This window comes from Bos taurus, chromosome 15 (assembly GCF_002263795.3).
Source record: "Bos taurus isolate L1 Dominette 01449 registration number 42190680 breed Hereford chromosome 15, ARS-UCD2.0, whole genome shotgun sequence".
Lineage (NCBI taxonomy): Eukaryota > Metazoa > Chordata > Mammalia > Artiodactyla > Bovidae > Bos > Bos taurus.
In genome coordinates, this window is record NC_037342.1 from 50,968,734 (window position 1) to 50,987,244 (window position 18,511).

At 39.2% G+C, this 18,511-nt stretch overlaps 1 protein-coding gene and 1 pseudogene across 1 annotated transcript in view; both read right to left on the reverse strand.

Moving 5' to 3' along the window:
• Window positions 1–1,223: 1,223 nt before the first annotated feature.
• RRM1 (ribonucleotide reductase catalytic subunit M1) overlaps window positions 1,224–18,511 on the reverse strand; it is a 40,361-nt gene continuing 23,073 nt past the window's right edge. The window contains 11 exon segments of the mRNA NM_001113296.1: window positions 1,224–1,840; window positions 3,396–3,584; window positions 4,934–5,029; window positions 5,889–6,024; window positions 8,756–8,832; window positions 10,554–10,775; window positions 10,982–11,131; window positions 13,741–13,942; window positions 16,531–16,610; window positions 16,975–17,136; window positions 18,257–18,340. Coding sequence (NP_001106767.1) covers window positions 1,655–1,840; window positions 3,396–3,584; window positions 4,934–5,029; window positions 5,889–6,024; window positions 8,756–8,832; window positions 10,554–10,775; window positions 10,982–11,131; window positions 13,741–13,942; window positions 16,531–16,610; window positions 16,975–17,136; window positions 18,257–18,340 — 1,584 coding nt within the window. The 3' untranslated portion in view covers window positions 1,224–1,654.
• LOC101904526 (transcriptional enhancer factor TEF-4-like) lies at window positions 13,949–16,524 on the reverse strand (annotated as a pseudogene).

Below are 18,511 nucleotides of genomic sequence, written 5' to 3' on the forward strand. Positions count from 1 at the left end.
CTAAAGGCAAACAATGTAGTAACAAAGATTTTGTAGTAACAAAATCAGACTATCAACAAAGACATAGAAATAAAAGGAACCAGACATTCTAGAGCTGGAAAGAGCAATAAGTGAAATGAAAATTTCACTAGAGGGGCTCAACAGCAAAGTTGAGGAAGAAGAAAGAATAAATGAACTGGAACATAAGACAACTGAGATTAGAGGAAAAAATAGGATGAAGAAAAGTGAACAAAGCCTAAAGGACCCGTTGAGACACTAATAATGTGGACTGACAAATGCAACATAGACATCCCAGAAGGAAAAGAGGGAAAGCAGCAAAATCATTATCTGAAGTAATAATGGCTGAAAACTTCCCCAATTTAACAAAAGATGTGAATCTACTATACCAAGCAGCTCAATAAACCCTAGTTAGGATAAATTCAGGGACCCACACCAAGACACATTATAATCAAACTGTCAAAAGTCATTAGTACAGTTAGACAGAAGATTACCAGATATTCCAAGCACTGAACTTCTAGTACATACCCAAAAGAACTGAAAGCAGGAATTCAAACAGACTACTTGTGCATCAGTGTTAACAGCAGCATTATTCACAATAGACAAAAGGTGGAAACAACCCAAATGTCCATTAAGGGATGAATGGATAAACAAAATGGGGTATATATATATGTGTGTGTATATACATATATATATACACAATGAGGTATTACTCATCCTTAAAAAGATATGAAATTCTGACATGTGATACATAAATGAACCTTGAAAACATTATGCTAAGTGAAATAAGCCAGATAGAAAAGGACACATATTAAGATCCCTTCTACTTGAGATACCTAGAATAAGCAAATTTAGAGATAGAAAGTAGAATAGAAGTTACCAGGCAATGACAGGAGAAGGGGATCAGGAATTCATTGTTTTATATATAAACTTTCTGTTTGGGACGATGAAAAAGTTCTGGAAATAGTGGTGATGGCTGTACTTTGTATATGTACTTAATGTCACTAAATTGTATACTTTAAAATGGGTAAAATGGTAACATTTAGTTATGCTTATTTTACCACAGTTTTTTAAAAAGAGGAAAAAGGCACATATTAAAATCAGAATTCTATATGGTGTCTAAGTAATTTGTCTTAAAATTTCTTCCCTGAACTCTCAAAGAACAAAAAATGCTTTTACAAATTTGACCTTTGAAAGAAAATAAGTGACAAAATTAGTCTCACACAGTCATTTAGAAATGTTTATTATCTTTATTTCAGAATGACCTATTTAGACCACACCCAATAAAGGCCCCATCAGCACTTCTCACAGGTTATGACTCATTTTGTTTCTATGCACACACCAAACTTTCCTTACCAAAATGGAAGTCACCAGAAAAGGGGTGCCAGATGGGTGATAAAAACCCTACTTAATCACTCCCTATTTGCAAAATGACTTCTTTTGCATTTCTAAAACATCTAGTTTGATTCCCAATATATCAATTAAAAAAAATCATTACTTTCACACTTATACAGAAACAGTACTTTAAACCAGTTGATCTTTTTGCTGCAAAAAGGTCCAGCAAAGCCTTACCACTTCAAGCAAACCTACTGCACCTATCTAAGCTCAAGAAGTAGTTTGGCTACTGAGGAAGTGCTGGTCTCTTCTAAGCCCTTCCTCAGGACCCACACATCAGACATTCATCTCTGTTCTCCAAAGAGCACACCATGGCTGCTGTGTTCCTCTCCTTCTCTTCTTCTTTCGATACCTTTTCCTTATCTTTCAGCTTTTCTTTATTTAGAGTGAACTGGATTGGATTAGCGGCTGGTCTTGTCCTTAAATAATACATCCCAGTCTTCAAACCCTGAAAGGGAAGTAAGTACAACTAATTAGGAGAAGCTGTGAGAACATTAAACATTCAAGACCAATGTTTAAAATACATTTTCATAGACCAGGTCAAACTGCTTTCTAAATCTGGAATTATATCTCCTCTAGGAAGCCCCAGCTGTTTTTTTATTTGGGCTTCCCTGGTGGCTCAGCTGGTAAGAATCCGCTTGCAATGCGGGAGACCTGGTTCGATCCCCAGGTTGGGGAGATCCCCCGGAGAAGGGAAAGGCTACCCACTCCAGTATTCTTGCCTGGAGAATTCCATGGACAAAGGAGCCTGCTGGGCTGCAGTCCATGAGGTCACAAAGAGTCGGACACAACTGAGTGACCAGGCAGAGCACACACACAGCACAGGAAGCCCTCTCAAAAACGCTGAGAGAGAGAGAAGGAGACAGACAGTACCCGCTACCCTTTTCACCACTAAAACAAGCTTATCATTTTCAAAATGTCAAATATTTTTGTTCTCTAGTCTTTTTTTGTTTGTTTACGTGCACGACTTCCAGGAGTTCCTAAGAAAACATGTCTGCTTTAGATTATAACTATTTAGAGGTCTAGACCATTTCTCTGTATAAGTACAGATGACAACTATTTCATGGTTAAGAACCATCACCTTCTATTCAGTACCCCTAGTCCTGGAACACAGTACAAGTTCAATAAAAGTTTGTTAAATAAAAGGATAAAATTATAATTCTATATAAATACCTAGAACATTGTTAGGGAATAAGAATACATTATAGGGACTTCCCTGATGGTTCAGGGGTTAAGACTCTGCCTCACAATGCAGGAGACATGGGTTTGACCCCTGGTTCAGGAACTAAGATCCTACATGCTGCAGAGCAACTAAGCCTGCACCACAACTACTGAGCCCGCACACTCCAGAGTCCAAGCACCACAACTAGAGGGTCTGCGGTCTGCGTGCCCCAACAAAAAAGAACCTGTGTCACAACTAAGGCCCGATGCAAGTCAAATAAATAAAAATAAATACTCTTTTTTTTAAAAAAAGAACACATCATAGACTCACAGGTCTTTACAGTTGGCAGTGACTAGCTAAATGATTGGCTTTTATTCTGTTTTAAAGCTGGGAAACAATGGGTATTTTTGAATAGGTGGTTGATGTATAGTTTTATTTTAGGAATGGTAGCAGGACACAAGCTGGCCTAGAGTAAAGATACCAGAAGCAAAGAGATCAGGTAAGAACTTAAGAATAAAGGTGGTGGCGGTGATGGAATAGAAAGAAAGGCATTCAAGAAACAGTACAAACGAACAACCAACAGCACACGGTGAATGACTACATGGGAAGTAAAGGAAGGATCATAGGTAACGCCTATGAGCCTACAAGCTTTGAATAAAATAATCCCACCCAAAATAAGAAAATTCAAAGTGAGAGCTTAATCTAGTATAAATCCACATGTTTTAACATATTGGACTTAAAGTGAAAGAACTTCCAGGTGGCAATATTTAATAGGTAGCTAGAAAATAAAACTCTGTTCCAATTCTAAAGTATTCTAAGTTGGTTGACTTCCTCCACCAACCTGTTTCCAGCCGTAGAAGTGCATACTAGTGAGTTTGCCATAGTTAGGCTCAGCAATATGTATGTTCAAAGACTGGCTTTGATCAATGAAAGCGCCTCTCTCAGCGGCCATCTTGAGCACGGTTTTCTGAGAGATTTCCCACACAGTCTTATAAAGCTGCTTCAGGTCATCAGGAATTTCTGGTATGCTCTGAAGAAGGTAAAGCAGATGCTATTGTACTCTGGTTGAAGAAAGCAGTATAATTAATAGAACGATGCCCCAGGGTCTGGCTGTGATTCTACTTCCAGTCAGATCTGATCCTAGCCATTCCATTTAATACAGTATGATCCTTATCAAGTTTCCTAAGACTACTCACTTCCAGCTTATAAAGTCTAATAAAACCCCATCTAACCAACAAAATATCAATCTGGTGGTAGTTATGTAAGATTCATTTTTAATTGGTTAATGGCCAAAACATTCACTGTTTTAGAGGCACTTAATAAAGAAAGGCGGAGAAGGCAATGGCAGCCCACTCCAGTACTCTTGCCTGGAAAATCCCATGGATGGAGGAGCCTGCTAGGCTTCAGTCCATGGGGTCGCTAAGTCGGACATGACTGAGAGACTTCACTTTCACTTTTCACTTTCATGCACTGGAGAAGGAAATGGCAACCCACTCCAGTGTTCTTGCCTGGAGAATCCCAGGGACAGCGGAGCCTGGTAGGCTGCCGTCTATGGGGTCGCACAGAGTCGGACACGACTGACGTGACTTAGCAGCAGCAATAAAGGAAGGCCAGATCAAAGCTAAGCAATAAAAGACCCTTGAGTTTTGCAGAAAATATAAAAATTCAGGGCTGTAACTCACAGAAACATGACCCAAGGAAGCAATGACACAAAAACCTTTTAAATATGGTAGGACTCCACAAACTCCACTCGAAGTCAATAGAAATAAGGCTTTCTTATTTCTTAGGTCTAGGGTTAGCGTGCATCAAAACATAGACTGGCTAATGCTACAGTTTCTATCAGCAAATACAGAAATGTTACAGGAATCTTTATCTGTGTTGCTGAGCAGACCAATATCTAATAAGTGGCCTCTATCTACAAATAAATGCTTCTTGATTCTCAATTGCACATATTTTATTGTTAAACACTATTTGTGGCTCTGACTTTTGAACTATCAGTCTTCAATCTCCATCAAACTTTTTAATTAAGTTTGACTCTAATTTCAGGCTTTACATCACTGGTCTCCAAACTCTGATGCACTTTGGAATTATCTAGAGAGTCTTTAAAAAATGCTGATGCCTGAACTCTCATTCCCAGACATTTAATTGGTATGGAAACAATCTAAGCTTCAGCTTTAATAGCTCTTTAATGTATTCTAACATGCAGAGAAGTTGGGAACCATTGTTTTATAGTGCTGCACAAACAAGAGGGTAAGGCCTGGATATATGACCAGAGTGAACAGCCATTCTTTCTCTGTATTGCCTGGGATAATCGAGAAGGTACCAATGTTCAACTTAGCTCCTGAAGAGCACACTTTGTTTTTTTTGGTCATTCTGTACCTGGATGGACCCATTGCATGCAATAATCTGATTTTTCATCTCTTCATTCCACAAGCCCCGCTCAGTAAGATCTTTCAGTAAGTGAGGATTTACAATCTGAAAGGAAAAGGAGGAAAAATGTGAAAGAATAAACAACAACAGGGCCTGAAGAGGATTACACACTTGGAGTTTAACATTAGATTGCTTGGTAAATTCTATTTTTTATGAAACTGAGTGACATATCCCATCACATGAAATATTCCTCTAAAATCCTGATACCTGTTATTCAAAACATAACATACAGTACTGCAAAAGTGAAAGGAGCTAACTGCCTAAGCTGGGTATGTAGAATGATTCTTTTCTTGTTTTAAGTATGGACACAATAAATACTTGAGAAAATTGTAAATGTACCCAACCCAAACCTTACAGAAATTTACTTCAGAATATCTGTAAATTCACAAATAAATATCTGTTAAATTAGTGGTTCTCAACCTGCACACAAGAATTACTTGGGAACCTCAAAAAAAAAAAAAAATAAAGTGGTCCTTCCAATCACAAATTCCTAGTTTGTAACCAAGGCTGAGAACCACTATCTTAAAAGATACTTCTATACATCTGGAGTATCATCAACTTAAGCATTTGAGGCTATAGTATATGTGTTATAGTTTAGCACACGTAGTAAAGCGTAGTATATGACATATACTACATGATTAAAGAATGGTTACACATTACATGAACTCTAATATCAACAAACTGCTTTCATACTCAACCCTCAATCCTTCATTCTTCTGATAGATATTTATAAAATGTCTATTATATGCTGAAATAACATAAATAACATTAGAGATGACAGCTCACTTTATCAAAACTTTGCCCCCATTCTAAGATAGAGGGGCATCTTAAATATGAGCAGCATTTACTCCTAACATCAGGCTTCTAAAAGACTTTCCAGTACGTCTGGTTGTAATCTTCTCACCTGAAATTCTCCTGACAAGACTCTGCGAGTGTAGATGTTACTGGTATAAGGTTCAATTGACTCATTATTTCCCAATATCTGAGCAGTTGAAGCAGTAGGCATCGGGGCAATAAGTAAACTGTTTCTTACACCATACCTGAAGAAAAGGAGATTATTAGGTGCTGGTCCTTATGCTACTATCTGTCAGGAAGACAGCTACTTTAATCAACGTAGTAAAGCAGTTGCTGTAAATACCATACATGCACCACACTCACATGCTGACATTTGCATTTAACCCCTACAGGGATGCAACTCTACAGTATGCCCTTTTCCTAAATGAATGATTGATTCCTAAACAGAATTAGCACAACTTTTACTGCTGACAACCTTTATCATGCCATGACTTATGCCACTTAAGAATCACAGCACTTGATACACCATCTTGCCTAAGGAAACACTCAAATGGCTGTTGGAGAGTCCCCACCTGTTACAGGTACACTCATTTAACCCTCACTCTTTTCTAAGAGACTATGTGATCACTGTGCTAGGCTCTTTAAGGAAACTTAATGATGTGAAAGTGGTAAGACCCAAACGTCTATCACCACAACTCTTCATTATACTGAATAAGATAATGAATACAGAAAATGACGCTCAAAGTATAATATTCCTGACTTCCTCTATCACCTCGTTAATTAAAGTTCCTAGAAGAATGCTAACCTCTTGACTCCGTTCAGTGCCAAAGAGAATGCTTAAAAATGTAGTATCTGAGCTCTGAAAATCTTCAAACTGTGCTAAGCACATCTTTCAAAGCTCAGCCTAGGGAATTCCCTGGTGGTCCAGTGGTTAAGAATCTGTCTTCCAATGCAGGAGATGGGGGTTTGATCTCTGGTTGAGAAACTAAGATCCTACATGCCTCAGGGCAACTCAGCCCACGTGCCTCAATGAAGAACCAGCACAGCCAAAATAAACAATAATAGTAGTAATAAAATAGTAATAATAAAAACCTTAGCTGAAGAGATACCTATGCTAAAACATCTTTCCTGATCAGGCAGACAACAGTAAGTAAAAATGTCAAATACAAGTATGTGCATTGCAAATATTTTTTATGACCTGTACCTTTACGTATATTTTATTTGTGTACATGTCTCACCTTACTTAGTTTCTCGAGCACAAAGAGCTTGCCTTTGCTGCATTCCATACCTCTAGATTCATACAGTACTTAGCACCGAGCCTCATATCCTAATGGAGTGTATACAACTGAAATTTCAACTTCTCTATGTCACTTTCACCAGGGCTTCCCTGGTGGCTCAGATGGTAAAGCGTCTGCCTGCAATGTGGGAGACCAGGGTTCGATCCCTGGGTCAGGAATATCCCTGGAGAAGGAAATGGCAACACACTCCAGTACTCTCGCCTGGAAAATTCCATGGACGGAGGAGCCTGGTAGGCTACAGTCCACAGGGGTCGCAAAGAGTCGGACACGACTGAGCTAATTCACTTTCACTTTCATGTCACTTTCTAGTTGTGAGGCATCAAGTAAACCACCAACTAGCTCCATGTCTACTCCCTCAGTAAAGTGGACAGTGGTTTCTTGTCCACAGATAAGAAAATGTTTTGAAAAGTCACATACATCCAAACTATGGAATCATCTGTAATCACTAAAAACATTAAATAGATTTGCATGTACTAAAAGAGAAAGATCTCCAAAATAAATCACTAAATAAAAAGTCTCAGAATGTGTCAAGTTTGATCACATCTGCAAATGAACTGAAAAAGGTCTAGAAAAACATACACCATTCATGTTGGTGATCTCTGAGAAAAGAAATAAGTTGTTTTTTTGTTTGTTTTGTAGGACAAGTGGTTGGTAGAAGAGGTATAAAAAAGGGCTTTTACTTTCTATTTTGTTTCTGTACTTGAACTTTATTAACAATGAATGTGTATTTATGTTGAAATTTTTATTTTAATTTTGAAACTTTAAAAAGTTATACATAAAAGACATTTAAACTACAGTATTTTGAGAAAAAAACAAAGTAAAAATAGAGTTCAGGGGCATTTTTTAAAAAATTGAATTTGCATGTAAATACACATATATATACAAAACCAGAAGAAAGTCTGAGGATGACAGACAAAAAAATACAAACAGGTGGTATTGGGGTAATTTTCATTTTACTCCCTTTTCACTTGTATGTTTTTCTAAATTGTCTAACATATATTATTTGAGCAATGAAACAATCTGAAGGTAAACGGGTATATTTAAAGAGCATTTAAAGCTACTGCTTCCTTCTGCAAACATTAAACACTATGTATATTCATCAACCTGGACGTGTCAGACAGTCATGATAGAAAGCAAAAGCAACCTGTTTCATTATTGACTCAGAAAAACATTCTGCCTGCACTCAAATTTCTTATGTTTATTAATTGAAAAGGCCTACAGACTCAATTTTTACATTTTTCTCTCCAACAGTTTAATATATTAAACCCTCCAAAAGCTCTTTAAATTCCCTAATGTAGTCCTATGATAATCAATTCAGTGAAAGCCATTTATGGGCCCAATGTAATTAAGCAATAAATAAAAGTGGAAAACATTTAAAAAGCAAACACACTTGGAAATATGAATGCTTAATGAGAAAAAGAATTACCCATTCTTGCTAGTTAAGCCCTAAAACAACATCAACTAATAATACCTACCAGGTACTAAAATGTTTTCATTGCAGACTACTGTACATATATTGTCCTAGGAAGTATTTTCACAATAACAGTTCTATAGATAGGTCCTTTTAGTCCCATTTAAAAGAGAAAAAGATGAATTTCAGAAGATAAAATAACATACCTAAGTTTGAAAGAGCCAGGATGAAAACCTGAACCCAAAGCTACTTTACATCTCTACTTACTTTGCAATCTTCTCCTTGAGAAGGTTCCAGTCCCACAGGTCTGTAGGAGTAACATTCCACATATCATACTGAAGGATCTAAGGAACAAACAACCCAAATTGATGATAAATCATTCAATGACCATCTGAAACTATGACAAAAACCAAGCAAATGACTAATTGCCATGTCCCCATATCCCAACAAATGCTGTCATGTAAGGAGTATAAGGCCCAGAGATTTTCCTAGACAAACTGCTATGTAGTCATATTGATTCAAAGCAGGCTGACTAAGGCTTACCTCTTCCCCTTATCCCTGCTGAGTCCTCTCAGAAGACCCATATCATCTCTACAAACCAGGAAATTTTAACAAATGAAAGCATGTTGCTGAAATGTATTCTCTTTTTGTACAATAAAAGAATTACTCTACCCTCTACCTTCATCTTTCTTTACAGCCTTGATCTATCCTATCTCTAAATATTATCTACTTAGCTAATTAACACCTATTTTCAAACAATGTAGAGTTCCTAAATATCAGTAGGAACTGTGAGAACTAAATCTAACATCTTATTTTACAGGGAAGAGAATCATCCTACTGGGGATAAAGGCAGTGTGATGGCAGAATGCTAGGACAGCACTCAGATTCCCACCTCCTGGGGTATAGGCCCTCAAACTCTCCTCCTCTTCAGTATACACAGGACCTGGAAACACGATGGATGTCACTCACACAATTGTGACAAATGTGAAGGGTTTCTGCAGATGCAATTAAGGTTGAGAATCAGTTTAATTTTTTAGCAAAAAGGGAGATTATCCTGGGTGGCCCTGACCTGACAAATGAAAATGCCCAAATTGGTGACTGGACTGGGCTCTTGAAATGAGGGACTCTCCCTCCTACTGGCTTTGAAGCATCAAGATGCCATGAGCTCTAGAACTGCAAGGAAATGAACAACCAGGAGGGGTTGGAGAACTGTGCCTGAGATGAGATCACAGCTTCTACTGACATCTTGACTTTGAGAGACCCAGAGATTAAGCTAACCCAAGTCTGCACTCCTTACCCATGGAAATTGATACTGAATGTACATTGTTTTAATCTGCTAAGTTTAGGTATAGAAAACTAATACCTGGGAGTTCCCTGGTGATCTAGTAGTTAAGATTCAGTGTTTTCACTACTGTGGGCTCAGGATCCCTGCTCAGGGAACTAAGATCCTGCAAGCCATGCAAGGTACCACTCCCTTTCCCCACCCATCCAAAAAGAAAAAAAAAACTAACTCAGCAGTCTTCCTATGTCTTTTAGCAATAATTAGTTTTAAATAAAAGAGATTTAAATAGAATATACTTTTTACTCCAGAGAACAAAAGGACTATATGAGCTTCAGATGTCTGGTGTAACAGATTACAACTTTAGTGGCTTAAAATAACAAAATTTATTCTCTTGCAGTCTTGGAGGCCGGAAGCCCAAATTCAATATGTTGGGAAGGCCCCCTCCATCCCCAGAGTCTAGGGGAGATTCGGTTCTTTGCCTCTCCCAGCTTCTAGTGGCTTCAATTCTCCTGGGCTGTGGCTACAGCTCTCCAACCTCTGCCTCTATGGTTGTGTTGCTCCTTCTTCTCTGTGTCTCTTGTAAGGACAACTGTGACTGTATTTAGGGCCCACCTGGATAATCCAGGATAATCTCCTCAATTACATCTGCAAAGATCCTTTTTACACCAAATAATTTAATAGTCAGAGGTTCCAGACATTAGGATGTGAACATCTTTTTGAGGGCTACCATTAAGCCTACTACAGGAACCCATAGGCAAAGACAAATTTCATCCATATACTTACTCCTTTGCTGACTGGAGAGCCCTCATAGGTTTCATATGGGCCATACTCCTTGGCCAGGTCACAGCTGGCTTCCAAGGCTCCATAATAAATGGTTTCAAAGATCTGCTTATTCAATAATTGGGCCTCTGGACTCTCAAAAGGGTACCTCATCAGAATAAAAGCATCTGCCAGACCTTGTACCCCAATTCCAATGGGGCGATGGAGTTTATTCGACAAGCTAGCCTTTGTGCCAATAGATTTAGAAAAGAAAGAGATGACATTAACGATCAGTAAAACCAACATTCTGTACCAAATGACACACTCTCTATCTCAGTTTTCTCACACCATTCCAATCATTCCAATGATAACATGATGACTAGAAGACTATGATCAACTCCTTCCACCTTGGATTTCAATTATCACCAATAAGCAGAGAAATCTATTCATACCTCTGGGACAGGGTAGTAGTTAATATCAATAATTTTATTCAAGTTTCGGACAATGACTTTGGTGACTTCGGCCAACTTTGTAAAGTCATATGTGTGTTCTGATGTGACATACATATTCAGGGCCAGGGAAGCCAAGTTACAGACTGCAACCTAGAATTTGAAGAAAAAGGGTCAAGAATCACATGATTTTTATTTCAATGACACTACCCTGTACACCTCTGACACTTGTTGACATTAAAGTTTTAGTTTCTATCTTTGACTGCTTCCTCTTCACCATTCACCTGTTCATTTCTAAACCCCAGGACCTATTCCCATGTGTGAATGGTTACATGCACCAGTGAGACAGCTTAAGATGGGGGAAGAACCGTACACTCCATAGTACAAGGCTCTTTACCAGACGTATGTCACTGTGCTATAATTTTTTATGTATGTCAGTAGATGTGCACTGTCTAATACAACAGCCACTAAATAAAAACTACATGAAATTTAAAATTGTTTCTCAATTGCACTAGTTATATTTCAAATGCTCAGTAGCCACCCAATACAGAACATTTCTATCACTGTAAAAAGCTGTTCCAAATTACCCATGTCTACCTCATCCTCACTGAGACTCCAACAGCCCATAACAAAGGATCCAAGTTTGAATTTTAAAAAAGCTCTTTAGGTGATTCTTACTATACTAAGTGGTGAGCATTTTCAGGTTAGGGATCATATCTTTTTTATCCTTACATTTTCAGGACTAGCACCACCACACCTGGCATATAGCAAATGCTAAATAATACTGAATGAATATACTTCCTTCACCATTTTGATTATGACTCTCCCAATCCAAACTCTCAACTCCTTTCACCTAGACTCCCTCATGCCCTTCATACCTAATCAATTCTACACATGGTGACAAAGTACCCATTTTTAAAACATAGCTCGAATCACATAAGCCTGATAAATGCAAGGGAGAAAAATAAGGCAGGAAATTGGGGCTAAGCATGGAAGGAGTGCCATTTTTAAATAGTCATCAAGGGAGACACCACTGAGAATGTGACATATGAAGAAAGAACTGAAGAAGTTAGAAAGCAAGTCACATGGCTCTCTGGGGAAAAGAGCATTTTACCACTCAAAACTCCTGCAGCAGGAGTATGAGAAATGGCAATGAAATTAGAAGGGTTGGAGCACAGTGAGCAAGGGGAAAAATAAGAACAGATGAGGTGGGATACTCAATTGTGTACCATCTCACAGGGCATTATAAGGACAGAAATGAGGTAATGATACATACTACAGCATGGACAACTGACACAAAAGGCCCAATATTACATGATTCCATTCATACGGAATGCCCACAATAGACAAATCCAGAGACATAAAATAGATCAGTGTTGCCAGGGGATGGGTGAAGAGGGGAACAGACAGTGAATGCTAACAGGTACAAGGTTTCTTTCTGGGGTGGTGACAATGTTCTAGAATTAGTTATCAGTGATAGTTGTACAACTTTATGAATATACTAATAAAAAATCACAGAACTGTATCCTTTAGAAGGGTGAAATTTATGGTATGTGACTTATATCTCCATTTTTAAAAAATGAACAAACTCTGGATGGGTTGGAAAGTCAAAGATAAATATTGCGCAGAGAATGGTATGATCTGATTTTTTGTTTTTAAAAAAGGTCATTTTATTCTCTGTAATACAGTCTAACTATATAACAATATAAATATATGCCAATTTCCTCCAACTGAATTGTAAGTTTCTAGAGGGCAGGGATTGAGCCACATTCATTTGTATCTCAGAGCACCTAGTCCGGTGTCTTACATATGCCTGGTGGTCAGTAAACTTTGTTAAATCAAACTGCAAGCTCAGCAGTATGTTCAGCTCACTTACCATTTTCTTTGACTTTTCATCTGTCATGTTTTTAGGTCCTAGAATTCAGGATCTGTTCCTTCCTCCTCATTTTCATAGCTTACATCCAATATCCACACAGTCTGTCATCTGACTAACGCAACAATCTCTATAAAGTAACTTCCAACTGCTTCTCACACCAAGCCATTCTATAACCAGAATCAAGAGCTATCCTTCCCATCCTAGCAATGCTATTTTCCTTTCAAAAATCTACAAGGGCTTTCCTATGTCTGAAATATGCCAGCTTTCACGTACTTTCTCTCTTCCCTCAACCACAGCCATCCCTCCTTTAATATATCTGCTCCATCACAATAAACTTACTTTCCACTCCCTGCGCAAAACCTATCCCTGTCTCTAATCTGTCATACTGGTGGTTCTTCCCAAATAGAAAGCTTTTTCATAAACTTCTTTTTAAAATAACCAAATCTATATCCCATTTCCAGCCTTGCCTCTTCTATGAATGGCCTTAAAGATTTGAGATGAGAATTTTGTCTCACATTCACTGAAAGGACTCTCATGCTTACATATTTTAAACTGAATACACACTCTAACACGTTACTGTGTTTGTCCTAACTCTAACCTAAATAATTATGTATTGCTATTTTTCTCATGAAAAGATTATTACAACAATGTGTGTGTAAGAAAAAGTCTACAGTCTTTTCTATATGGCTCAGACTAGAAGATTTTTAAGGGCACACATCATACCTCTTCCTTCCTTTATAATCTATTTCAGTGCCCTTCTGCTTACAGCAAGCTATGAATACTCCCTTCACTCAACTCAAGGGAAATCAAGTGAGAGATTCACAAACAATTCACAAACTCCTAAGATTCTTCTCTCAGTACCTGAGGCAGAAGTTTTTCTACCTACCTCATCTTTGCTGGTATACTCTACTATTTCTGTGCACAGGTTGCTGCATTTGATGGTTCCCAAGTTCTGCTGGTTGCTCTTCCGATTACAGGAATCTTTGTAGAGCATATACGGGGTACCTGTCTCTGTCTGAGACTCAATGATGGCATACCAAAGCTGCTGAGCTTTTATAACTTTGCGGACACGACCTTCTTTCTCATACCTGGAAGGCAAAGCTAGTATTATTTTAATATTCCCTAAGAAAATCTTTATTGCAGACAACATGAAGAGAAGCACCAAAATATAAAATATTGAAAACTCTTAAATTTTTACTAAGTTTTGCTAAGGGAAAAAAATTAGGAATATGATACACATTTTACTATGGCTAAAGCCAGACTCACTAAATCAATAATACCTTCCTTAATAAAAAGGAACAAAGACTGAATTAGTTAAATAGTGCCATTGTGCTACAGCAGTACTCTGGTGCTATTACTTAATGAACTTCTGACACGTGCACCCCAGTTGCTCTCAATTCCTGTGTATAATACAAAAGCATAACTTGCTTTATCAAATGTACTTTATAACAAAGCAAATTAATAACTCTGCATTAATTGTTTAGAGGATCTATTAAAATATGATTTAACTTGAACACCTATTTACATGTCCCAAAGATTTTTGTTCTGTTTCTTAATAATTATCTTTTGTTATATTAACAAAGAAATATTTCCAGGGCCCACCTGGTCTGCTCCTGCACAGAAAGGGTTAACTTTCAACATTCGATTATCAGGGTACTGGGATGCGGGTGGTAAGGAAAGGCAGACTGGCAAGAGGGAGGGCGCTTAACAACAGAGAGGGACAAGCCAATGTGTAACTGCTGCTGCTGGGGGCCCTCCAAAACATCCAAAACAGAAAAGGGGGAGGGTGCCTGTTAGAGACAGAACCAGTGGTGTCCCAAGGGTTGTCATACTTCTGTTCCCTGTGTCTAATGCTCTGGAGTGATCTGTGCTTTCAGAGACCTCTGTGAGGTTCCAATGTCAGGATCCATCCTTTCCTCACAGTCCCAGCACGTTCAACTCACAACACAGTGTTTAAGGAGCAGCCCCTCCCCAAGTAAGAGGAAAGCTGTAGGTTCTTCCTGAGAGGAGGGTATTCTGGGGATGAGCCACTCCTGGGGTCCCCCTTCAGTCCCTAACCAGGCAGTAAATGTGATGCTGGGCACCCTGTTCACTGGTAAAGACCTCGAAGATGTAGGCAGTGCAGAGCAGCAGTTCCTAGGTGTCTCTGTGTCACCACCCGGAGGATGGTAAAGTTCTCCAGGATGCTGTTCATCGCATGGCGCTCCAGCAGCTGCCGCAGCTTGTGAGAAAATTCACCAGGTGCTTGCACATGGGTGAGTGCAACATGTGGTACACAAACCTCCCATCCTCCATCAGGGCATGTTCTGTCTACACCTTTTCCACCACCTGCTTGTGAAAGGAGTAGACCTTAAAGGAACAGGCAAGGGTCACGTGGTCCAGGCTCTCATACTGGCTGCTCTCTCCACAGAAGCCACTGCTGCCGCTGGCGGCCCCACCTCCTCACCACTTGGGCCCTAGGTCAGGTCCACCCAGAACCTGACCAGGAAGAAAGTATGGCTGGCCCCACTGTCACACAGCTCCTATAGCCCCTCTTTTTTCAGGGAATTTGTCATAGATCTGTCAGATGTCCACATTCTCGAGGCAGGGCACTCCAGGGTTGGGGCAGTGCAGGCTGATGTGTACAAACAGGTGCTGTGACCGAGCAGTGCCCAGAGCCCAAGCCTACCAGGCTGGGGGTGATGTGGCAGGTGGGAGCAAAGCAAAGGATGAGAGGGCTTGGGAAGCTCATACCCTGGCAGAGCAGTAGATGGAGGATTCAGTGACAAGAACAGTGTTTTGAGAATGGCTTCACATCTGGAACATTCCAGGAGGGCCCAGAAGCCCCGACCTAAAATGGAAAGGTTCTGGGGCCTGAGGACTGGTGGGATCCAGTCTGGCCTGCAGGGAAGGTGCTGAGATGAGCTGGGCAAAGGACACAGAAGTCATTGTCTGGAAAGCCTTGTCCTTGGAAACCTGGTCCACATTCAGTGCCTTGAGCATCAGCTGGATTTCCCCAGACCTCCCCTGGACCAAAGCCTGGACATGACTAGAGACTGTTTGCGAGTTTAGGTCTTCCATGTTCTCAGTTTGATGTTGCAGGCAATCAGTTTATCACAACCATACAACCTGACTCCATTGAATAGGATTTTCCACTGGCCACAGGATAGGTAAGAGGCCGTGGCCTCCTGGAAGCTCTGCTCAATGTCTGTACTCCAGACACCCTCTGTATCTGTCAGGGCCCTCATCGCCCCCCACCCCCTCACTGCCCTCCTCGCTTCCTTCCATACTTTCTGTCCAGCCACTGCCATTGGGGGTGTTCCCCTACCTGGGCATCCTGGCCATGGGGCTGGGGGGAAGTTTGTCATGAGTAATTTTTTTGGCCATGCCACGCAGCATGCTGGATCTTAGTTCCCCAATCGGGGATCAAATCTGTGGCCTCTGCAGTGGTAGAGTGGAGTCTTAACCACTGGACAGCCAGGGAAGTCCCTCCAAAGTTTTAAGAAAGACAAACCAAAATTTTGGTGAAGATTCAGGAAGAAAACACACTAAAACAAAATTACTAGTCACATTCTCTTCTAGATGCTTCTGAAGAATCCTAGAAACTAGGCTAATAATTGACATAGTTTTGAAATTTACATCCTATAAATAAAAGAAACAAGGTTAAAACATTATTACTTTTGTATTTTTTCCATACCTTTCATATAGCTTCTCAAATTCTTCTCCCCAGACCTCATCCAGACCAGGACATTCATTTGGACACATCAAAGACCAGTCCTGCCAAGGGAAGAAGAATACCAACCATAAGAAACTTCAAATAACCAATCACACATGGTCCATTAGGAATACTACAAGGGAGAGGGTGGCCTCCATAGACTGTCTTAAAATTCTGCTTCAGAAATAATATTTAGGCTCAAGTCCAAACATCTAGTTCTGCCTATTTGTTCGTGACTCCTAAAGCATTTAGAGCATCTGCTTTAGAAAATAAAAATCCAAGAAGGCAAGAAAGGCCATCTCTTGCTCAGCATGCCTTGCTGTTGCATAACATATAGGTAGATTCTTCCTAAGCATGATTTAAGATGATTGAGGAGAAAACTCATATGAACCAAGTTGTTATTACTAACAAGTAACTATCTCTCACCTGATTAGTCTCCACTCGCTTCATGAAGAGATCTGGAATCCAAAGGGCAAAGAAAAGGTCCCTGGCACGCTGCTCTTCCTTTCCTGTGTTCTTCTTTAAATCAAGGAACTCAAAGATGTCTAAATGCCAAGGTTCCAGGTAAATAGCAAATGCCCCAGGTCGCTAAAGGTAAATAAATCATCATTCTTTTCAGAATCAGAATGAAATAAAGGAACTTCATATTTTCCAAAGCACTTCAATAATATCTTCTTGGATCTTCACTACAATTAATGAATTACATGAGATAATACAAATAAAAGTACTATAAAATATAAAGTAGTAGAAAAATACTACTACTTTATATTTTATAGTATACAATACAATCCTAGGTGTAAAAAAGAACAATTAACACAAAGAAAATGTAGAACAAGAAAGACTAAATAATTTATCCAAAGTGACACAGTGAACTAGAGATGAAGCTTCCTCTTCAGCTGTCATGCAGCTCACTTTACACTCTGTGACGTGTATGTAAAGCCCCAAAAATTGCTTTAACTTTGACAATAAGTTGTGCTTTTTATTAAAGATCACAAAAAGGTGGTATGTCTTATCAAGGTCCTCACAGATTCCATTAGATAGGCTAGATGGCTGCAAAGTATTCTGCTGATAACATTGGAAAAATGGCCCAGTACTCTCTATTTTTCCCTCTATAAAACAGGCCAAGTTTTGCTTTTTGTCTTTTTTTTTTTTTAATAAAAACCTAGAAAAAATATTACAACCCCTTTTCAAGATTAGGTATCAATATGTGCTTAATTGCTCAGACGTGTCCAACTGTTTGCGAGCCCATGGACTATAGCCTGCCAGGCTCCTATGTCTATGGGGATTCTCCAGCCAAGAATTCTGGAGTGGGTCGCCATGCCCTCCCTCCAAGGTTATCAATATGAGTCACCACTTTAGAAATTCTTTGCAAATAAACTGTCTTGTAAGAAAGCTGACTAGATCACTGGCTGCCTGGAGCCAAGGATAACGTATGTATGTGTAGGAGTGATGGATGATTAATACAAAGGTACACAAGGAGACACATTGGTGTCTGTGTTCTATGGCTTGACTGGTATATATGTATAATATATATTGTATATGTATACTTCAAGTGTCTATACTTTAAGTAAAAAGTATACACACATTAAATTGATCATAAAAGTGGAAAAAAACAGAGTTGTTAGAAACATACATAGTGAGCTATCTTATTATAGCTTATATGAGATTTTCAGTTCTGATTTCTAGGGCTTTCACTCACAAAGCATACCTTGTTTCCACCTTGATCCACATATCGAGCTGTGTTGTTATATACTCTCAGCATCGGTACAAGACCATTGGAATTGCCATTAGTCTGAAAAAGAAACAGGATAAAGTCATCCGGAGGAACAAGAGGGGGTCAGCAAGGAAAAGAAGAAGATGGCTCAACAGCAGGCAAATTACTCTCTCCCAGTCTAGTGTCATCTGCTCCCCATCTCTACCTCTGCTTTGAAAACATAATGCCCAACATAAAACTGTGGAATAA